Below are 20,619 nucleotides of genomic sequence, written 5' to 3'. Positions count from 1 at the left end.
GAACACTGATTAAGCACCTACTCTATACAGCGTCCTTCACATACCACCTCCCTCCAGGCTCAACAGAAAGCAAGAATCAACGGGAGGCCCAAAACCTTCACCCATCAAAAAATCCATGGAAAATCCAAGTCTGTGCAATCGGCTCATGCCAGCAACACAAGACATTTTGGGGGGCAAGGGGGAACCTCTCTGAGTCAGATCTTAACCCATGAGTATCTCCTTCTCAGAAGGGATAAGTTCTGGAGACTTTTGAGGGACCCAAGAAGCATCTATAGATCACTATTTTTGAGACTGGATGATCAGGCTCCCAAGGCTTAAGATGTCCCAGGACAAACATCACAGCTGCAGGGCAGCCAACACAGGCCTCCCTCTTCTCTTCTAACTAAACCGTGCTTAGACAATGCCTATTTCCACCTTCCATGAGCGTTCCTCCTCCCCAATATCCCACCCAGAAACACAAGTTTGAGGCTTGTTTGGGCAATTTTCTTCTCAAAGAAAAACAGCCATCGAATGTATTGGAAAGTCAGTAGGCCCCAGAGGCGGGAGGGCAATGCCCACTGTAAGATACCCTCTCGCCCCGCAGAGAACACACTCAGTCTTGTTCACACCGTCAGACCGTGAGGGCGCGCATGACGATGGAACGGTCCCCAAGGCGGAAGACTGTCAGGTTGGTGGGGAGGGGTGAGGGAGAAGGGGGAAAAACCCAGGAATGGGGAAGGGGGGAGCGGCAGACCTCTGCCAGCTGGCCCGTGTTTGCTTTGGATCCTCCAGAAGTCCGAGTTACCCAACCCTGTAATTATCACGCGGATTAAAAATTGGTTACTCACGTAATCGTGAAAGGCCTTTGCTTCACTCGAATGCTCACAAGTGTCTCGTCTCTCGGGAGCTGCACAGTAAAGGTCCCAGAAAACACTGCAGGGAGGAAAAGTCAAATCAGACCCAGGTACAGAGGACCTCTTGGTATTACACGTGCACATGCATGCACACACGTATGCACAGAGACACATGCCAGAAAGTTAATCCATTACAGAAAACAACCAATAACACACATAAGCACAGCCCGGTGGTGAGATCTGACTCCGATGCTCACCAGGCCAGGCCTCAGCTTCCTTCTCTGTAACATGAGGTTATCATTGATGGCCCCTTCCTCTGTCTAGGACGCGATGGCGTCCCAAATGACGGCCATTTCTCAAGCTCTGAGGACACGAGCCATCGCGATCCCCATTTCACAGAGGACGAAACGAAGGGGCTTTGTCCATGACCGTTGCACCGGCACTGGGGCCGGGGGACCTGGGTTTGAATTTCAGCTCCACCACCTTGTGTGACCTTGGACAAGTGGATTCCTCTGTGCCTAGGCCTCCTTTTTCAACTTTCAAACAAAGGAGTTTTCCCTTGGAGGGCTAACTGTGCAGTCCTGTCACCTTGGACCAGTCACACTAAGGGTCGAGCAACTGGAGACACTTAGGTTTTTTTTTTTTAGAACTAGGGCAGACCCGGTTGCTGTGTTTCTCTGAATCCCCAGGGTTAAAGGCAGAGCCTGGCATGTAGTAGGTGATTAATAAATGCTTGCTGACTGATTAGACCCAGAGACAAAACAGAAAAGCCAGGACGAAAAATCAGGTTTCCTTCTACTCCCCACATCCAACACCTTTTCCCCATCCCAATTCTGGGCCTCAGTTTCCAAGTCTGTAAAAAAGAGAGGGGTCGGGCTCTTCATCTAAAAGCCTTCCATACTCAAGCACCTCTCCACGCAAAATCACCCCAAAGCCCATCACCATCCCCTCCCCTCCTCCCAAGACAGAAGTTTTGTAAAGCAAAAATGATTGCATCTCCAGACGGTTTAAAAGGCACAAATTGCTCATTGACCCACAAAAAAGTAAAATAAAATAAAAAGGGCACAAATTGGCACATGACGGAAGGAACAATGATGCAGGGGGAGGGTGGGTAGTCACAGAAGGAGGCTCAAGCCTCAACCCCAACCCCCCCACACACATGCACATAATGGCCCTGCAGGGAAGGACTAGAGGGTAGAAGTACTGCTCCCAGCCACCCACCCGCCCACCCAAGAATGCATGCCAATTACCCAGAGAGGTTCTCATAGCAACCAGGTACTTCTTCCTTTTATGGAGAAATAGTCAAAGTCCTCTCAGTCCTGGGCCAGAAATCCAAAACAGGTGCACTTCCAAGGAAGTCACCTGGGCCAAGTCTTAAGGGGGAAACACTCAAACCCCGAGTTTAAATCTTAAACATCTTAAGGCTCCCATTCATTCCCCTGGAAAAGTGAAACAATCGGATCTAGTCCATTCATTTTAACAGGAGGAAGCAGAAGATTGGAGGAGAGCTCCTGCCCCAAGATGATGAAGATGATAATAGCTAACATTTATATGATACTATAAGTCTGTTAAAAAACAAAAAAAAAACCCTTTACATAGATCATCTCCTTTGATCCTAGCGCAATAATGATCTCCATTTTACAGATAAGGAAACTGAGGCCCAGAGAATGACTTGCCCAGGGTTACACAGCTGTTAGTCACAGCCTTCGAGTAGATTTGAACTCAGACTCCAGATCCAGGATCTGCCAAGGTGTGAGGTCTCAGCCCAAGGCCACAGAGTCTCACAGAAACACAACTGATATTCTTTTCAGATGCTACTTTCACCACCCGGCTGGGACTACATGCCTAGCTAGGTACACAGTGCTCAGAAAAAAATCCCTGTTGTTACTAACAGCCAGGAGAGAGGGAGAGGGAGAGGGAGAAGGAGAGGGAGGGAGGGAGAGAGAGGGAGAGAGAGAGAGAGAGAGAGAGAGAGAGAGAGAGAGAGAGAGAGAGAGAGAGAGAGAACAGAGAGAGAAAACCAGAGCAGCCTCAGCGCCGCCCCTGGCATGCCCATGGAGCTGCTAGAAGTCATGCAGTACACAGCCCCCGGGCCACACCTGTGCACCTCGCCTCCAGGGGAGGTGCCTGAAGGAGAGGAGAGGACAGGAAAAAGCAGGTTCACAACCTGATGGGAAGAGGGGGAAGGGAGAGCAAGGAAGCAGAGGCCAGGACTGAGGCCTTCTATGGGCCTTCCCCGCCCCCCAAATGCTGCTGCTTCAATGAGGGGTCCCAGACTAGTTCTGAAACCGGGGAATGTCATTTCAGACTTCTCTGTACCTGTTCCCACAGGTGGTCGAGCCTGCCTGCTCCTCAGAACTTCCAATGGGTTTGGGGCTCCTACCCTCCCTCCCTCCATCCTCCTCTCCCCAGGGAGCATGGGAGGGGTGGAGAAAATGTCAATGTTGCTTCCCCGCCCCCCCCATCAGAGGGGGTGCTATCCTATCACAAAATGCCACTTTGTTTTTCCATGTGATAGAGAAGCTTTCACAGACTAGGGAGATGGGGCTTGGAGATTTGGGCAGACCTGGGTTCAAGTTCTAACTCCCCCACTAGCTGGCCAAGTGACATGGGGCCAAGCATAACCTTCCTATGAACCTAGGCATTCATGGGTAGAGGGGGAGGGGTCCTTGGGAGTTGTCCATACTAAGTAAAGCTTAAAGATGAAAACAGCAACAGCAACAGCAAATAATAATGACACCCAAGTTGCCCAAGGACAGGCAATTTCTTTGATTTGGGAATTCTCCTCAACCCCCCTTTTATCCAGGGGGCCCAATGGTAACTGGCTCTGCAACCCCAAAAGGCTTGTGGTGGTGCTGAAAATCTTTTGTGATAAAAATGAGTCCCTTTGGCTGCTCTAGCTACTTAACCAAATAATTACAAGGTAAATTAAATTTCCCAAAGACCTCAAGGTTTGATGCAGGCTACAAACAAAAATCTTCCTTGCTAACTAAAGCTTTCCTCAGAAACCACTGGAGCCCCCACCCAACCTGCGGCGGTCTGGCTGGGGTCTTTCCAGCAGTTAAAGATGACAGCCCACGAGGGGGGGGGGACACACAGAACGACACTGGACAATCTAGTCTGGTGATCCTGGAGGATCAGAAAAGAAAGCAGCCATCCCTTCAAGAGGAAAGACGGGGAGAGAGGGAGAGAGACAGAAAGGAGGGAAGGAGAGAGAAGGGAGGGGAAGAAAGTGAAAAAGGAGGGGAGGGGTAAAGAAAGGAGAGAGAAGGGAAGGATGAGACAGAAGGAAGGGAAAGGAAGAAAGAAGGGAGGGAAGGAGAGAGAAGGGAAGGAGAGGAAAGGGAGGGAAGGAGAGAGGAAGGCACACAAACATCCATGGGCATGGTCTAGCCTACAAGAACACTAAGAGGAAGGGAAACTGGAGGCCCCCAGGTTGTAAAGGAGAGTCGGTGGTATTCCGCCCCACCCCCACCTCTCCCTTTAATTAAAGCAGTATGCAGAATTGCCGAAAAAGAGAGAGAGAAGCCCTTACAACAAACATTTCCTCCCACAGCCTCCAGCATTCCTGCTACACCTGGGGGGGTGGGGGTGGGGGGAAAATGAAAGTACCTCTCAATCGCCCCCCCCCCCCAAATCAGGAGACTCGATTTCTTTAGCTCTCAAGGAAATGGGGAAAAGCCAGGAGAGGCCAAACTTTCTGCCCTTTCTCTGGGTCCACGTCTAAGACCTGTTAGGATCACTGTTGGCACATTCATAAGCCAAGGCACAAACTTACCACCACCACGAATGTAAAAACCCCGGCGGCTCTCCTAACGTGATATTTTTTTCCCATCGGATCTAGAAACAGGAAAAACAAAGAGAGAAGGGAGTTGGGTGCGGGAGTGGGAAGCAGGGGTTCGCTCCCTCTGGAAGGGGGAGGGCTCTGAGACAAATTAGCAATAAATGGCAAAAGGTGATAAAAATTCAAAATGGTGCCCACCGTGGCTGCTTGGGAAAACAAAGGCTATCGGGATAATAGGCGAGGAGGGAGGGGGTCCGGGACTCAAACGCACTCACCTCGGACAAAAAGGTCTGGGCTGACTTCTGGGCTCCCACGTGTAGCAAGTATTCATAGACGTATAAAGCTAACCTGCAAGGGGGTGGGGGTGGGGGCAGAAGTTGGAGAAAAGTCATCAGTCATGAGTCTCTTTCCTGGAGGACCCCCATCTGCCCCCCTCCGTGGACCCCCCACCCAGCCCGCCGGATGGGACTCGGAAAAAATGAGTGTCCTCTTTCCAAGTGGGAGAGGTGGGCCTCTGAAGTTGGGCAGGTGAGCCCCGACAGGGCATCCAATAAGCGAGCCCAGTGTGGGCTCCCACGTCCCGACCACAGGCTGGGTGCCGGACAAACTCAAGTGGCTAACTCTGCGGACCGACCCGTCTCAGCCGGGGCCAGCGTTCCCACACCGGGGCTGTCCAGCAAATGCCTGGGCTGCCGGGAAGGGGGGCGGACAGCTAGCCCCCTTGAACGCTGGAGGGCTTGCGGAGGGGTTCTGTAGGAGCCCGGGCTTCGGGCATGTGTGCCAGAGGTGGGAAGGGCAGAGGCTAAGGCTGACCACTCCTCCCCAATCGCACCCCAAGCAGGCCCCCCCCAACTCCTCCCTCCAGCACCCTTGAGACAGAAGGCAATAGTGGGGGGCGTCGGGGAGGGGGCTCCATGCTGGGTCAAAGCAGCAAGAAAGGTGCTGCGGCCCCCGGAACAAAGCCTCCAACACACACACTTCCCAGTGCGCGCACATACACACACACACACACACACGCAAGCACACACATGAAAACACACACACACACTCACACACCAAGGGACAGACAAAAGGAGGCATCCGGGCTGCAGAAATGCCCCCACCTGGGAGCGCGAGCCCCGGGCTTCGGGCCCCCCACCGCCCCTCCCCCCCTCGCGCTCGCCCCCAGCCCACCCCCGGCCCGGCCGCCCCTTCCCGGGGCCCCAGGCTCCCGCTCCCGCTCGGGCTCCCGCTCCGGCTCCGGCTCCTCCTCCCCGCACTCCCAACAATAGAGGCGGCGCTCGGAGCACGCTGGCGGCCCGCGGCCCGGGGCAGGGGGCGGCGGCGGGGACCCCGTCGGGCAGCGGCCGCCCGTCTGCCCGCCCGCCGGCCCAGACTAGCCTCGGCCCCGAGCCGCCCCGGCCCGGCCGGCCCCCCGCACGCCCCGCTCCCCTCGGGCGGCAGCGGCCCGTCCGTCCCCTCCGGCGGCGGCAGCGGCCCCGCCGAGCCCCGGGGACCCCGCTTACTTTTCCCGAGCCTGCCCGTCCGAGGGCACCGCCGAGCCTTTGCCTTTGGCGAACATGGTGCGCGGCGAGGAGGGGACGTGCTCGTGGTCGTGGTCGTGGTCCCGGTCCCGCCGCCGCCGCCGCTCCGCTGGCCGCTGCCCCGGGCTCCCCCGCTCGAGCTCCCCGCCGCCGCCGCCGCCGCCCCGGCCCCGCTCGCCCCGTCTCCCTCCGGCTCGCTCGCTGGCTCCCGCCCCCCGGCCCGGCCCGGCTCGGCCCGGCTCCCGCTCCGGCTGCGGCTCCGGCGCCTTCCCTCGCTCAGTCCAGCTGTCAAAGCTTCAGCCCCGGCCTCGACCCCATCGCCCTGGGACGGCTCGGGCTCGGGCGGCTGCAGATGCTGCTGCTGCTGCTGCCGCTGCTGCTGCCGCCGCCGCCGCCGCCGCCGCCGCTGCTGCAGCCGCTGCTCCGCGGCGCGGCGCGGCTCGCTCTGCCCCTGCCTCTGCCTCCCTCCTTAGCGCTAGCTCCGCCGGGCTCGGCTCGGACTCGGCTCGGCTCGGCTCGGCTCGGCTCCGGCTCCGGCTCCGGCTCCGGCTCCGGCTCGGGCTCCGGCTCGGGCTCGGGGCTCGGGCTCGGCTCGGGCTGCTCCGCCGCCGCCGCCGCCGCCGCCGCTCTGCTGGGAAGCTCAACCGAACGTGGCTACCCGGGAGGATGGAACGCAGCGGGCGTCAACGTTCCACAATTGATCCGCGCCTCGGCCAATCGGCGCGGCCGGGGGCGGGCTCGCGAGCCAGCGGGGTGGCAACGTTGTGTGTGCTCCGGGACCGCCGCCGCCGCCGTAGCAGCAGCAGCAGCAGCAGCAGCAGCAGCCACAGCTAGGCAGCAGCAGCAGCCGGGCAAGGCGGCCGAGAAACGAGGCAGGGCCGGAGGAGGCTCGGTCTTTGCGCCTGTCTCCCGCTCCGGCTCCGGCTCCGGCTCCGGCTCCGGCTCCGGCTCCGGCTCCTGCTCCTGCTCCTGCTCCTGCTCCTGCTCCTGCTCAGAGCCGGGTAGACTGCTGTGTGCCCGCCCCGCGGGGGTCGCGCGTGGGCTCTTGAGACAGAGAGAGAGAGAGAGAGAGAGAGAGAGAGAGAGAGAGAGAGAGAGAGAGAGAGATGATGGAGATGGGAGGGGGTCGGGGGCCCACGACTGGGGGAGGGGCTCTGGTGGGAGGGGGCTGCGTCGGCCGACCCTGGGGGGCTAGGGTCCCGCATCTCTCGGACCCACTTCCCCCCTGCCCTCTACCCCCCGCATGATCTGGGCTTCCCATGGGGAGATGGGGGCTCATCCGCCCCCTCCTCAGTGAAAGCGAGGAGGACGCCGAGGCAGGAAGGCTAGAGCCCCCCACCCCACCCCCAGAGCCGAGAGCTTTCCTCCCTATCATGCACAAGCCCCCCACAAAACTTCAATCGGTTAACATTGGGGGAAGGGGGGCCCTTGCCATTGTGGGGGTGACCCAGGTGCACAATGGAAAACTGGAGGATGGGGGGGCGACCCAGGAAGCCGATCCCCCGTCAGAAGGGAAAGCCACTAAAAGTCCACCCAGTGGGGATCTGCGAGATCACAAACTGAAGTTGGGGGCCAAGGAGGGATGCTCCCCCATTTCCAAAGCTCCCTTTTTTTAAGAGCGCCTTTCTCTTTAAATGTGATAGAACACGATGGGTCCTGTTCCTTTAAAAGAGTCGAGCTGAAAAAGCTGTGTAAGCGCTGATTGGCTGTCTGTTTGGATACATCTTTAGGGGAGCCTTGAAACTGCTAGCCTAGGTTGATTTTTTTTTTAACTGCGCTGTTCCAATAAACAAGTCACGCCCCTCCCCCTTACATGCCTATCACCAAACAATTAAAGACTAGGTCAGTGTCCTGGGGAAAACACGTTTCAAGTAGAAGTCGATCCCAGATTTAAGCAAAATAAAGGAAATCTCCTCTCTCCTCCCCCTCCCCCCGCCTATTAAAGTTTACTCGCTAATTCTGATCTCCGAAGGGGGAGAAGGGCTTCATCCCCCACACACACCACCCCCGAGCCGGCATCTGCATTGGTTTAGAAAGGAGGCTTGTGGGGCTTCGATGTAGCAACTGCTTCCCCCTAAGACGAAGATCTGGCCCGACCCCTGGGTCCTAATCCTGACTTAATGCACTCCCTGCAGAGAGGCAGAGCGGCTTGGCAAGGGGAGAGCCTCTGGAGAGAGGGAAGCGGGCTGGGGGCCGGGGAGAGGCCGCTCGGTAGTGTGTGGGCGCCCCCCATTTAAAGGCTGTTCCGTTTTGTGAATGAGAGGCAGCAGGAAGCTGGGGAGGCCGCAGGATTGCATCCCTTAGGGCTGGGAGAGGAAAAGAAGAGAAGGCTCCGGCTCCTCCCCAGCCCCCAGGCCGGTTCGTTTCTCCCGAGGACCATTAAAGTCCCTCGGAGCCCAGGTTCATTGAACTAGCTGCCGCCCCCCCCCCCCATCCCTCCCCCAAATGCCGATCTCCCTTCCTCTTGAGCTTGGTGGGCTAGTGATCAGCAGGGCTGGCTGGCTGCTCCACCGACCCCCTCGGCCTCTCTGCATCCATCGAGCCGGCTAGCCCTGGGTGCATAACGCCTGTTTGCTTACACCATTCTTCTTCTTAGGAGGAAGGCGGCGGAGGGCTTTAGTGGATGAGCTAAAGTATAAAACAATAAAAAGAATTGCTCTGTGCCTAGACTGGGCGCTTGCCAAATGACCCCAGAGACCTTTCCTGTACACCTTAGGCTCATCGATTTCATACAACACATCAGAACTGGAAGAGACCTTACCACCTCAAACGGAAGAGCTGGGAGCAACGTTAGGGGGTAGGTAGTAAAGAGGGTGGGAGAACACAGGATGTCTTAGAACACGGAATATCGGAGCCGATGGGGTAGGGGCCTCAGAACATAGACTATTAGAACACAGAAGGTTAGAGCTGAGATGGAGCCTAGAACACAATGTCAGACTCAAAGGGGTCTGAGAACATAAAATGTCAGAGCTGGGGATGTGGGGGCCTCAGAATATAGACTATTAGAATACAGAAGGTTAGAGCTGAGACGGAACCTAGAACACAGAACGCCCAAACTGGGAGTAACATTAGAATTACAGATTGCCAGGTTTGGAGAGACCTTAGAACATAGGACTGGGAATGACCTGAGAATTATGGAATAACAGATTGAAAGGGAACTTTTTGAACATGCGATGTTAGTTGGGACACAGAATGTCAGAGCTGGGAGGACCACCCAGAGAGTCTGAACTACATACACACACATCGATGCATATGCCTCAGTTACCTTCTCTGTAAATGAAGAGATTGTTCTAGATAGCTCTAACCCCCTGGGAGCCGGGACGATCTAAGATGCTGCGATTTGTCCTCCCTTCTTCGTGCCCAATCAAACGACTGGCAAGGGTGAGCAGGAGAAATATTCCTGGCATCTCTTCTGGTAGCACATCTGGCAGATAGGGGTGGACAGCATCGGGCATGCTGAGAGCCCAGGACATTTCAACCCCATTCTGTTCTTGGGTCATTCATCATGCCAGGGTTGGCTGGTCCTGGGCAGTTGATGGTAAGTGAGGTAGGCACACCCTAGAGGTGAGTGAGAAAAGTGCCGAATAAAGACGGGGTAGAGAGAATGGGCTGGGGCAGGAGGCTGGGAGAGCGATGGGAGCTGATGCTCCCTGGGATGAGAAGGCAGTTAGCCCAGTCTGGGCTGAGACTAGAGACATCTGCTCTCAATTTTGGCTCTATCCCTGCTGGACTCTGAGCTCTGGAGTAAGGTATTTCACAACTCTGGGTCTCAGTTTCCTTATTTGTAAAAAAAAAAAAAAGTTAATTGCTGCTCTATTAGCTTCCCTTTCCCTGAATTTCTAATGAGCCACAGAACTCCCTTCCAGGGAGGGAAACTGAGCTCCAGAGAGGAAAAGCAACCCGCCTAGGGCTATACAAAAAGTTAGTGCCGGCTTTTCTATGCTACCGGAGTGCCTAAGGAGCAAATAGAGGGAGGGCGTGTGTCTACCATTGAGCACCTAGGCTAGTCCTGGGGGAAGAGTTTTCTTCAAATACAGGGATCACTGAGCAGAGTGTGAGAAACAGCTTCTCCCAAATTGACATCGAGTTCCGCCCAGACTTCTCTCCTCTCTCTCTTCTTGTTTCCTTCCCTTCTTCCTTCTTTTTCTCCCTCCTTCATTTCATTTACTCTTTTCTTTTTTCACCTTTTCTCTTCCTCCTCTCTTCTTTCTTTTTCTTCCTCTCTCCTTCTCTCTATCTCTTCCTTTATCTCCCTCTCTCCTTTCTTCATTTGCTCCCTTTCCTTCCTTCTTTGCCTTCATTCCTTTTCTTTTACCTTCCTTCCTTTTCTCTCTCCTTTATTCCTTCTCTTCCTTTTTCCTTTCTTCATTCTCTCTTGCCCCTTTCTTTTTCTCTTTCTCTCTTCTTTCCTTCCCTCCCTCCCTTCCTTCCCTCCTTCCTTTTCTCACTCAATCTTTTCCTCCTGTCTTCCCTCCCTCTCCATTTCCTTCCCTCTTTCCTTTGTACACTCCATTCCTTCCTTCTTTTTATCTCTTTCCTTTCCTCTCCTCTTCCCTCCCTCTCCATTTCTTTCTCTTTCCTTCCTTCCTCCCTCCCTTTCTTTTGTCTCCCATTCTTTTCCTCTCTTCTTCCCTGTCTCCCCATTTCCTTTCCTCTCTTCTTTCTTCTTTCCCTCCCTTCCTTCCTTCTCTCTCCCATTCCTTACACACACACACACTCTTTGCTCCCTTCCCATTTTCTTCCCTCTTCTCTTCCTTCCTTCCTTTTGTCTTTCATTCTTTTCCTCCCTTCTTCCCTGTTTCCCCATTCACTTCCCTCTTTTCTTTCTTCTCTCCCTCCCTTCCTTCCTTTTCTGTCCTATTCCTTACACACACAACACACACACACTCGAGCGCGTGTGCACGCACACCCTTTGCTCCCTTCCCATTCCCTTCCCTCTTCTCTTCTCTTCCTTTCTTCCTTTCCCTCTGGCTCTTTACTAGCCACTCTAGGTAACAGGGGAGCAGTACAGTGTGGGGAGGGGAGCTCTCGTGGGTGAGCAGCTTATCCCTAGCATTGCCTGCAGTTGCCGAGCTCTCCAAATGGAGCCAGCCCCTCGTGCCTGGTGCCTGGTGCTCCGGCCAGCTTTCAGTTTGCCCTACCCCATGGAGGAAATGGAAGAAGCTCCCAGCTGGAAATGAGCCAGCGCCTGTTTCAACATAAATATCTGAGACGGCCAGCAAAGAAGAGGGGGGAGGGGAACAGAGAGGAAAGGATTGAGGTTCAAAATCCAAAGGACTTGGACGGTGCTTCCAGGAGGCAAGTCCCTGTCTGGGGACAGTTTATTCTGGCAACCACAGTGTAGGGGAATGAGCATTGAACTGAGGGTCAAAAGAACTAGCATCGAGTCTCCCATGTACACCAGCTGTGTGACCTTGGGAAAGTCACTTAATCTCTAGCCTCAATTTGAGAGGTTGTGAGCTACAGTGGAATAAGTGCTGGCTTAGGAATCAGAGGACCCGAATTCAAATCCAGCCCCTGTCACTTACTAGGCATGTGGGCTTGGACAACCAACTTAATCTCTCAGTCTTAGTTTCCTGATCTATAAAATGACAGGATGGGATCGTATGGTCCCAAAGATGCTGTCCATCTCTCACTCTAAGATCCTATAACCCTTAGATGTCAATTCTAGACTCTGGAATACACACCATCTAAGGTTCCTTCCAGGTCTAGCGAGCCACTTCCCCGAACTTCAGTTTCCTCACCTGTAAGATGTCTAGGTTCAATCAAACAATCCAAAGTAACCTAGGTGTAAATGAAGTTGGGGTTAATTTGAAGGGATCAGAAGGGCTTTGGGCCACCGAATAAAAGCAGATGGTACCACAGAGGGAATATCTTGTGACTATCTGAAAGAATCAGACACACTTTTGTATCTATATACAACAGAGCCAACCGATTCAGAATCTTTTATTCTAGAAAGGAATCCAGTGGTGGTGAAGTTCAGTGGTGAAGAATTTCTGAAAGGGAATCTATCTGCAGCCCCTCCAATCCATTGACCAGGTTATCACCTTGTGAAGTTTGAAAGAATGGAAGATGTGGAATTCCCATAAGCATCAGTAGCAGTGTCCCCCGGAGCAGCAGTGGTCGATGGCAGCATCTGCATTGACATTCCCAGGACAAAGGATACACCAAAGAAAGGCAGCCCTTCTGGACTCTACAAGAGTGACACCCTCACAGCCCAAAGAGAGCTACACCTAAGAGGAGCTGCATGAGAACTCCACAAAGGGAGAAAAGGACATCCAATAACCAGGAGTTAATGGAAATTTGTCCTTTGGTCACATGAACTCCTTATGCTTGGACCTATTCACCCCAGGGAATTTGTATACACAAGAGGAGAGTTAGCCCTTGGTCGGGAGTAATGTTTCTGTAACCACTGTCCTTGCTATGATTCTACCTTAGTAAATACCCTTTCAAAAAGCTTCTTAACTTGGGCTAATGATCAGTGTAGAACATACCCAATGGGGGCTCATGGATGACACTACTAGAAATGAGTATGCCACTTTCTGGAGATCCATCCTAGCAACACGAGTAGTATTTGGAGAAGTAGCCCCAGAGGGGGTGCAATACTTTGTAAACATTTAAAGCTTTTTGTATTTCCTTCCTTCCTTCTTTGTCCCTCTTCCCCCTACCAATGCTGTACAGTCTCTTTTAGAATACCATCTATTTATGCTGCCTATATATTTGTATAGAGTTGTTTTCACTATCCCTCTCTCTGAAGGGTTATCATGAAAAACATGGCATGGGTATCTCCCTGGCTCAGTGGCCTACTAGCTGTGTGACCTTGGACAAGTCACAACTTTTGCCTCAGCTTCCTCATATACAGAGAACTCCCAGGAAAGGAAATGCCCTTCACCAACACAGGTGTTAAAGCCAGAATGACAGGACCTAACCTGGAAGGGGGATGAAAGGGAGCCTGAGACCCTCCCCAGAATGCAGGCTCTAGGTACGACTCACCGAAGGGAGGAATGGGCAGTCTAGGTGAAGAAGGCTCCCAGGTAGTTGGCATGGTCAGACAAGGCAGCCCCAGGCACCCAGGAAAATGCCCAGATGAGCCAATCCGGTGCGGGAGGCGAGGAGCCAGAAATGGAGCCACAGCAGCAGAAAGGGACAGAGAGTACACAGAGCCTCTGACCCCCCGTCTGGCCCCAGGCTGGCCTCTAGCTGCTGTCCGTGATAAGAAGAGATGGCATTCCTGTAGACCTTCCTGTTTGCAGAGGCCTTCCCTCAGGTCATCTGAGCACAGGAGCAGTCTCTCTCTCCTACGCTGCAGAGTTGAAGGACGGAGGCTGGTCCCAACCTCTTCCGGCTCCATCTGCCAAAGTGAGTGTCAGAGCCAGGATTGGAACCCAGGTGTCCTAACTCAACCCCGAGCTCTGCAGGGGCTCCTTCGGATCTCCTTGTCCAGCCCACTCACTGCAGTTGGAGAAAATGAGGCCCTGAGAGGGGCATGACACACAGTTAGGAAATGGCAGCCCCACGTGGCAGACTCTGTTTTCTTTCTGCTACATCATGAAGAAAGAGAAGAGAAGAATATGTTGGGGGTGGGGAGGCAGGCAACATAATGTAGTAGAAAGATTCGGAATTTAGAACCAGGAAAGTCCTGGGTTCAAATCCTAGCTTTGACAGTCACCAGCTCTGTGACCCTGGTCAGGTCATTTGAATGCCTGTGGAAGATGGGAACAATAGTATTTTCACCAGGCTTTTTGCAAAGAAAGCCCTTTCTTATAACCTAAAGGAGTATGGAGATGCCAGCTATTAGGAGGACCCTGAACTGGGGAGCTTGGGTTTACCCGGACCAGCTTTGATTCTTTTCAGTGCCGAGGGTCAGTCAGGGCCTGGACGGGACCCCAGTGATCAACTATGATGGCCTTGAGGTAGCAGAGGCAAAAGAATGGAACGGCCGGAGGTCTGATCAGCCAGGAGAAAGAGAGATCAAAAAGTAGTCTGGGAGACTAACTCCTGCATAAGACTTTGTCATCCATCGACAACAGCTGCAATTTCTTTCTGCAATTCAATTCCACAAATATTTATTGAGTGTCTCTAATGTGCAAGGCATTATTTCCCGCTAGGCTTCTCTCCCGGATCTCATGATCTCCAGAACCTCATCCCTTCCTCGAGATGAAATCAGACCCAAAGCTCAGACAGGCTCCCTAGGACCCTGAGGCCCCTCCCTCCCTCCCTCTGGAGAGAGCCTCCCACGCCCTCCACAGGTTAAGGCGGCCCCTCCAGGGAGATGCCTCATCTTTGCCCACCTGGTCACTGTCCAGGATTTCATGATCTCCAGAAAGTCACCATTCTGCGAGATAAAATCCACTCTGAAACTCACTTCCTGTCCAAAGGCAGTTAGCCACCTTAGTGGGTTCCCCCCTCCCCCCAGAGCTACACACACACACACACACACACACACACACTTTTCTAGCTTCTTTTTATGTATTATCTCCCCCATTTGATTGTAAGTTCCCTAAAGGCAGGGACTGTCTTAAGCCTTTCTCCGTAGCCTGAGGCGCTTGGCCCCCAGCAGCCCTTTGATAAACATTTACTGATTGACTCCAGGGCTTGGTGCTAGGTGCTAGAGACCCTCTGACCAAAATGAAGTGGTCCTCACTCTTGGAGAGCTCGCTTTCTACCAGAGAGGATGTTAAGCTTTTAGGCTCCGCGTACCTCTTCGGCACTCGTACCCCTTGTCAGATTAATGTTTGTTGTCTATGTCCAGAAGTGAAGGAAATAAACGTTTCAGTTCCAGATTAGAGAAAATAAAGAGTTCCAAGTTCCTGCCCCCCTGAAATCTATGCAGAGACTCCTTAGAGGTCCATGGCCCCATGTTAAGAAGGGTGGGGGGGAATACAGCATATACACAGGTAAGCAGATAGAAGTTGGTTTTAGAGGGGCAGCTAGGTGGCACAGTGGATAGAACACCGGCCCTGGAGTCAGGAGGACCTGAGTTCAAATCTGACCTCAGACACTTAACACTTACTAGCTGTGTGACCCTGGGCAAGTCACTTAACCCCAATTGCCTCAGATTAAAAAAAAAAAAAAAGGTGGCTAGAAGTTGGTTTTAGGAGGAAGAAAGTTTGAGGGCTCAGGGTTGTAGAACAAACACAGGAATAAATAGTTTCGTAGCCTGAGAGTGAAGAAAGTCCAAGAACGAGGAAGGCCCCTGCTCCGCACAGCAGGAGCAATGGAGAATTGGGTGTGATCTATGGCCCGGGCCTTCCAGAGCTCTGGCACCAGATCAGCCAGAGTCCCCCTCCGGATTAACCCAAAGTTTCAGTATCTTTGGCTCATGAGACTCTCCCCTCCACTCCCCACCCTGAGTTTACTTTGGGAAATCTTTCACTATCACTTATGTCTGAGTTTCCGAAGAAGTAGTAACTGGGTGCCAAGCTCTTGGATGAGCTCTCAAGATAATAAATGTATAGTGGGTACAGGGTAACTTTTATTTCACTCCACAGTTGGAAAAAAAAAGGCAGAAAACCACAGACTCAGAGGAGCCTGTAAACAAATAGAGATATTACAGAAAAGGGATTCACCATAGTTGTAAATCCAGTAGATCCCATATTTTATGCCTTGTAGGGACCCTTTTTAAGATTAAGCTCCCCCAAAAGAAAAACGTACTTTGGAGTCTCTGGGGAGCCATCCTCCCCTCCCCACCCACCCACCCACTGGACCCACCTTATCTGAATAACTCAGAAATAATAGAAAACATGGACTTTTGTTCCCCCAAGTCATGCCTTTAGTGAGTTGCTGATCCTCCAGCTTCAGGAAGCATGGGTCCTGTTCTTTCCTTTCCCAGAGGGATGGTGATCAGGAAATTTCCTTTCCCTGTCAAAAGACAAGCCCCCAAGCTGGTGATTCTCAAGACATTTCTCTTTTTTTTGTTGTTTTTTTTGTTTTTTAGTGAGGCAATTGGGGTTAAGTGACTTGCCCAGGGTCACACAGCTAGTAAGTGTTAAGTGTCTGAGGCCGGATTTGAACTCAGGTCCTCCTGACTCCAGAGCCAGTGCTCTATCCACTGTGCCACCTAGCTGCCCCAACATTTCTCTGTTTTAGCTAGAAAGTGACATTCTGGGATGATACTACCTAAAAAACCCTCCTCAAAGTAGGAGACAGGGCCTAGTGGGACATGACCTCTCCTCTTGGGACTCTTTTCCCAAGAAGGTAAGAAGAAGCCCAAGGAATCCCATGAATACTGCTTTAGTAGGACATCCCAAAGGAGTGAGTCCTGCCTACTCTCTGGATAATCAGGAATAACAAGATTTTCTTTGAAAGAAGGACTTCTGTAAAAAAAACAAAGAGAAATCATATTGAAGGGCGTGTTGGGGGGGGTTCACGCTAAACAATCACCCACCCCACTTAGCATAACTGACAAGACACTATGACCATTTATCTCTATGAAGTGAGACAAAAATGAACTTCAGAAGACGAGGTCTTTCTATTGGTATCCTGGGGCAGCTGGATGGCACGGTGGATAGAGAGTTGGACCTGGAGTCAGGAAGACTCCCCTTAGTGAACTCAAATCTGGCCTCAGATACTTGCTACCTGTGTGACCCTGGACAAGTCACTTCCCCCTGTTTGCCTCAGTTTCCTCCTCTGTAAAACGAGCTGGAGAAGGAAATGGCAAACCTCTCCAGTCTCTCTGCCAAGGAAACCCCAAACAAGGTCATGAAGAGTCGGACACGGCTAACAGATGACTGAATAACAACATTGGCATCCTAGTACTGGCCATGGGATATCAATGGCTGGAACTGATCGATGCTTGCACCAGGAAGCAAGAACAGGCAGTAAGGCCAAACAGTGAAGAAAGACCAGTTTGAGGATCTATAAGGAGCCCAGCAGAAAAAAACAATCCTGTACTTAAAAGGTACATCCTGAAAGACTCCAACAAAAAGATTTCTTGGAGTGGTGAGTTATGTGCTCTCTAAGCCATTGAGTCCACTTTCTCCTGGGCTTTATATGTACTGGTGGGGAGGAGTCTTTCACAGACCCTGAGGAACAATGTTTTCTACAAACTCTACCACCATAGTAAATATCTGTTTCTAAAAGCTGATTGTCTAGCTGATTAATTTTCATCAAGTAGTCGTGATAAAGGGAAGCACATTGGTAGGGGCTCAGGAGATATACCACTGCCTCAGGGCTACTCCTAGAATTCTGATGGGAGATGTTGAAAGTGAAGCTAGACCAGCTAGCAGGAAGCAGCTTCTACTGCTCAGCAGAACAATGACCAGGCTCACAGATCCCACCAGAAAAGAGCTCACCCCATGATCATCAGAGGAAGGAGAAATCACTCACACTGGTTAGTGACACCTTGCTTGTTGGCTAACAAGGGAGCTACTTTCGCCTTTCTTTGGGTTTAGAATACTGCCCAGCACATAGTAATCGAGTAATACATGCATGTTGATACCCAACTAATTTGTTGGCTTAATGTTAGCAACAGAGAAGTCTGCTATCTGCACAGGTCACATATCTAAGATGTGATAGAGAGCTGACCAAGACATTCCAACCAGGGTAAAATACAAAATTCTATTTGACATGAAAACCCTTCACAATCTGGCTCCAAGCTATCTTTCTAGATGGATTTCACTTTACCCCTTTCCTCCCTCTCCTCCCACACACCCACACACACTGTGTTCCCTCAAACTGACATATTTGCCATTCCCTCTACACAATTCCCATCTCCTTCCTCCATGTCTCCTCCCCCTGCCTAGGATGCTTTTCCTCCTCTTCCCCTCCTCTTCATATCTCTAGTTCCCTTCAAGGTTCAGCTTACCTTCTACACAATGCCTTTCCTGTTGCCCCCAATAGTTAGTGCTTTCACTATCCCCCCATGCAAACTGCTTGCTATGAACTTTATACTTACTTATCTGCCTACCTGTCCTTACCCACAAACAAAATGCTCCCTCCTTGAAAGCAGGGACTTCTAATTTTCATACTCATTCTTCATTACCTGTACCCAACACAATGACTGATCTATATAGTAGGTGCTTAATAAAAATTTTTTTAAATTTAACTTAGTTGAATTGTCATGTCAAACCTAAAGGCTATTACCCATTTCTGGTGATTCCTTTGGGGCCAAGTGATACTGTCAGAAGGAACCTAGGATTCATCAATAGAGAAGATCATGTCCTGGGTAAGGAATTAAAGATCTTTGAGATGGTCTTTCCATTCCTTTTGTTATTCAAAGGCAGAGGGAAGAGAAAGGCAGATTTAGAAACTGATCTGGTCAAGAAGATGTATGAGAATAGGATTTGAATTTCTGGTTTATAATACTGGTGTCCTGAGCTTTGGGCCAGGGATGGAGTGTATCTAATGAGAGCCAATATGAGATAGATTTGCCTGGACACATGCAGATCTGACCAAGAGGGCTAGAAAATGAAAATCAAAATGGAAGGAGACCTGGGCATGAGTACTCAGCAAACTAGAGCAAGGGTGTCATATAAAAAGGAGAATATTAGTGGGGTTGACCAAAAATTGCAGAAGGCAACATCCCAGAGGGGAAAAGTAAGGGACCCTGTGAACCTATGTAGAGTAGGGGTAGAAACTAAGGTGAACTAATAATCTTAGATCAAACAGGTAAATTTGTCCTCATGAGACTTGGAGAGAGCCCTTTGACTACAATATATCTAACGAAATGTGTATTTATTCAAAAGAAAATAGATTCCATAAGAGGGGTGGTTCAGCATGGTACATGACCAAGATATTGATAAGGAGAAATCTACAAACTGAATGCGAGCGTTACGATGAGAATCTGAGGGTGAGGCTCCAGACACAAAGAATCGGAAAATTGTATTGGGGTGGGAATAGACTAAAGTCTACTCTGCTAAAAGGAAGAAATGGATAATTAATTTAGGAAGGAGATCGAAAACTTGGCACAGAGACATGACAGACAAGTGACAGGTGACTGTACCCTTCCAGACATCGATGCCATCATGGCTTCTCTTTCTATAGCGCTTTAAGTTTTACAAGCGATTAAATTCTTCAACTCCTGCGACATCTTTCTGAGTTCTCCCTAGGCTAAAAACAGAACCGCTCACAAGTGATGAACTTGCCTTGATGATAACTGTATCACTCAAAAAGGTGGAGAAGCAAAGGATTGCTTTCCTGGATCCAGTTCTGTCTAAGAAGAAGGAAGGAATTGCTAAGATGACCATGAGAACTGCTAATTCAAGTGACTGCTCCATCTTGCAGTTCATGATAGACAAGGAAGAAAAAGCCATGACCTGTGCAGATAGCCAGTTACACATCTTATATCTTTAAAAAGCCCTTTTTAAAGAGTTCAGGGAAGGGGCAACTAGGGGGCAAAGTGGATAAAGCATCGACCCTGGATTCAGGAGGACTTGAGTTCAAATCCAACCTCAGACACTTGACACTTACTAGCTGTGTGATCCTCGGCAAATCACTTAACCCTCATTGTCCCCCCCCCAAAAAAAAGAGTTTGCGGGGAAAGGAGAGGTAGAAGCCAATGGGCCAAAAATTCTAGAGGGAAGGAAAATTGGCATGAGAGGAGTGGGGTGCTTGCAAGGCTGAAATTCTCCTGAAGCAAATGTGAATGATTGTGACAAGAAATAAAAGGAGGGGGTCATAGAAAAAAAACTAAGGTGGGTGCACAGAGGACTCATCCATCAACCCAGATTTTTAACAAATGTGTATAGATGATGGAAACAAGGTGAGGTAACAAAGGACAGAATGGCATAATTCTCTGGGTGCAGTGTCTGGGGTGAGAAAGCTCAAAATGAGCTGGGGTTGACACAATAGAAATGGGTCTTTTTAAAAAAAATGCTATTTGGGGGGCAGCTAGGTGGTGCAGTGGATAGAGCACCGGCCCTGGAGTCAGGAGTACCTGAGTTCAAATTCGGCCTAAGACACTTGCTGTGTGACCCTGGGCAAGTCACTTAACCCCAGTTGCCTCACAAAGAAAAAATAAATAAATAAATAAATATAAATGCTATTTGGGAGGCAAAAAGTTTTTTTAGGGGCAGCTAGGTGGCACAGTGGATAAAGCACCGGCCCTGGATTCAGGAGGACCTGAGTTCAAATCTGGCCTCAGACACTTGACACTTACTAGCTGTGTGACCTTGGGCAAGTCACTTAACCCTCATTGCCCTGCAAAAACAAAACAACAACAACAAAAATTCTAATAAGAAGGATGATCTTTGGACTAGACAGGATAGAACAAAAGAAGTTAACAGGAAATCAGTGCTATTTAACCTGTGTAAAGGGGGCACTGAACCCCCCCCCTAATTAATGTGGACTCAGAGGCCCCAGACTTTTTTTTTTTTTTGGCTAGAATTGCTCAATCGTGACCAAAGGTGTAAACTAGATGTGAATAAGCTTTGGTCAGTTTTGGAGGATTGAAGCACTTTCGTTATTGGACAGAATCTGAGGATGCCTCACAGGAAATATATTGGGATTAGCTGAAAAAAAAAAAATCAGACACACCCCA

General features: G+C 51.0%; 1 protein-coding gene across 3 annotated transcripts in view; it reads right to left on the bottom strand.

The window, feature by feature from the left end:
- The window catches only part of SSBP3 (single stranded DNA binding protein 3), a 156,972-nt gene extending 150,685 nt beyond the window's left edge, over window positions 1-6,287 (bottom strand). Inside the window, exons 1-4 of one of the 3 annotated variants that reach the window (XM_044004601.1) lie at window positions 6,123-6,287; window positions 4,893-4,965; window positions 4,612-4,673; window positions 828-912 (exon numbers count right to left, since the gene is read on the bottom strand). In XM_044004601.1, coding sequence (XP_043860536.1) covers window positions 828-912; window positions 4,612-4,673; window positions 4,893-4,965; window positions 6,123-6,178 — 276 coding nt within the window. In that variant the 5' untranslated portion in view covers window positions 6,179-6,287. The remainder of the gene's footprint in view (window positions 1-827; window positions 913-4,611; window positions 4,674-4,892; window positions 4,966-6,122) is intronic. The other 2 variants (XM_044004603.1, XM_044004602.1) reach the window with 2 other exon arrangements.
- Window positions 6,288-20,619: the final 14,332 nt, after the last annotated feature.

The sequence above is a fragment of the Dromiciops gliroides genome, chromosome 4 (assembly GCF_019393635.1).
Source record: "Dromiciops gliroides isolate mDroGli1 chromosome 4, mDroGli1.pri, whole genome shotgun sequence".
Lineage (NCBI taxonomy): Eukaryota > Metazoa > Chordata > Mammalia > Microbiotheria > Microbiotheriidae > Dromiciops > Dromiciops gliroides.
This window is presented reverse-complemented; position numbering and strand designations above follow the sequence as displayed.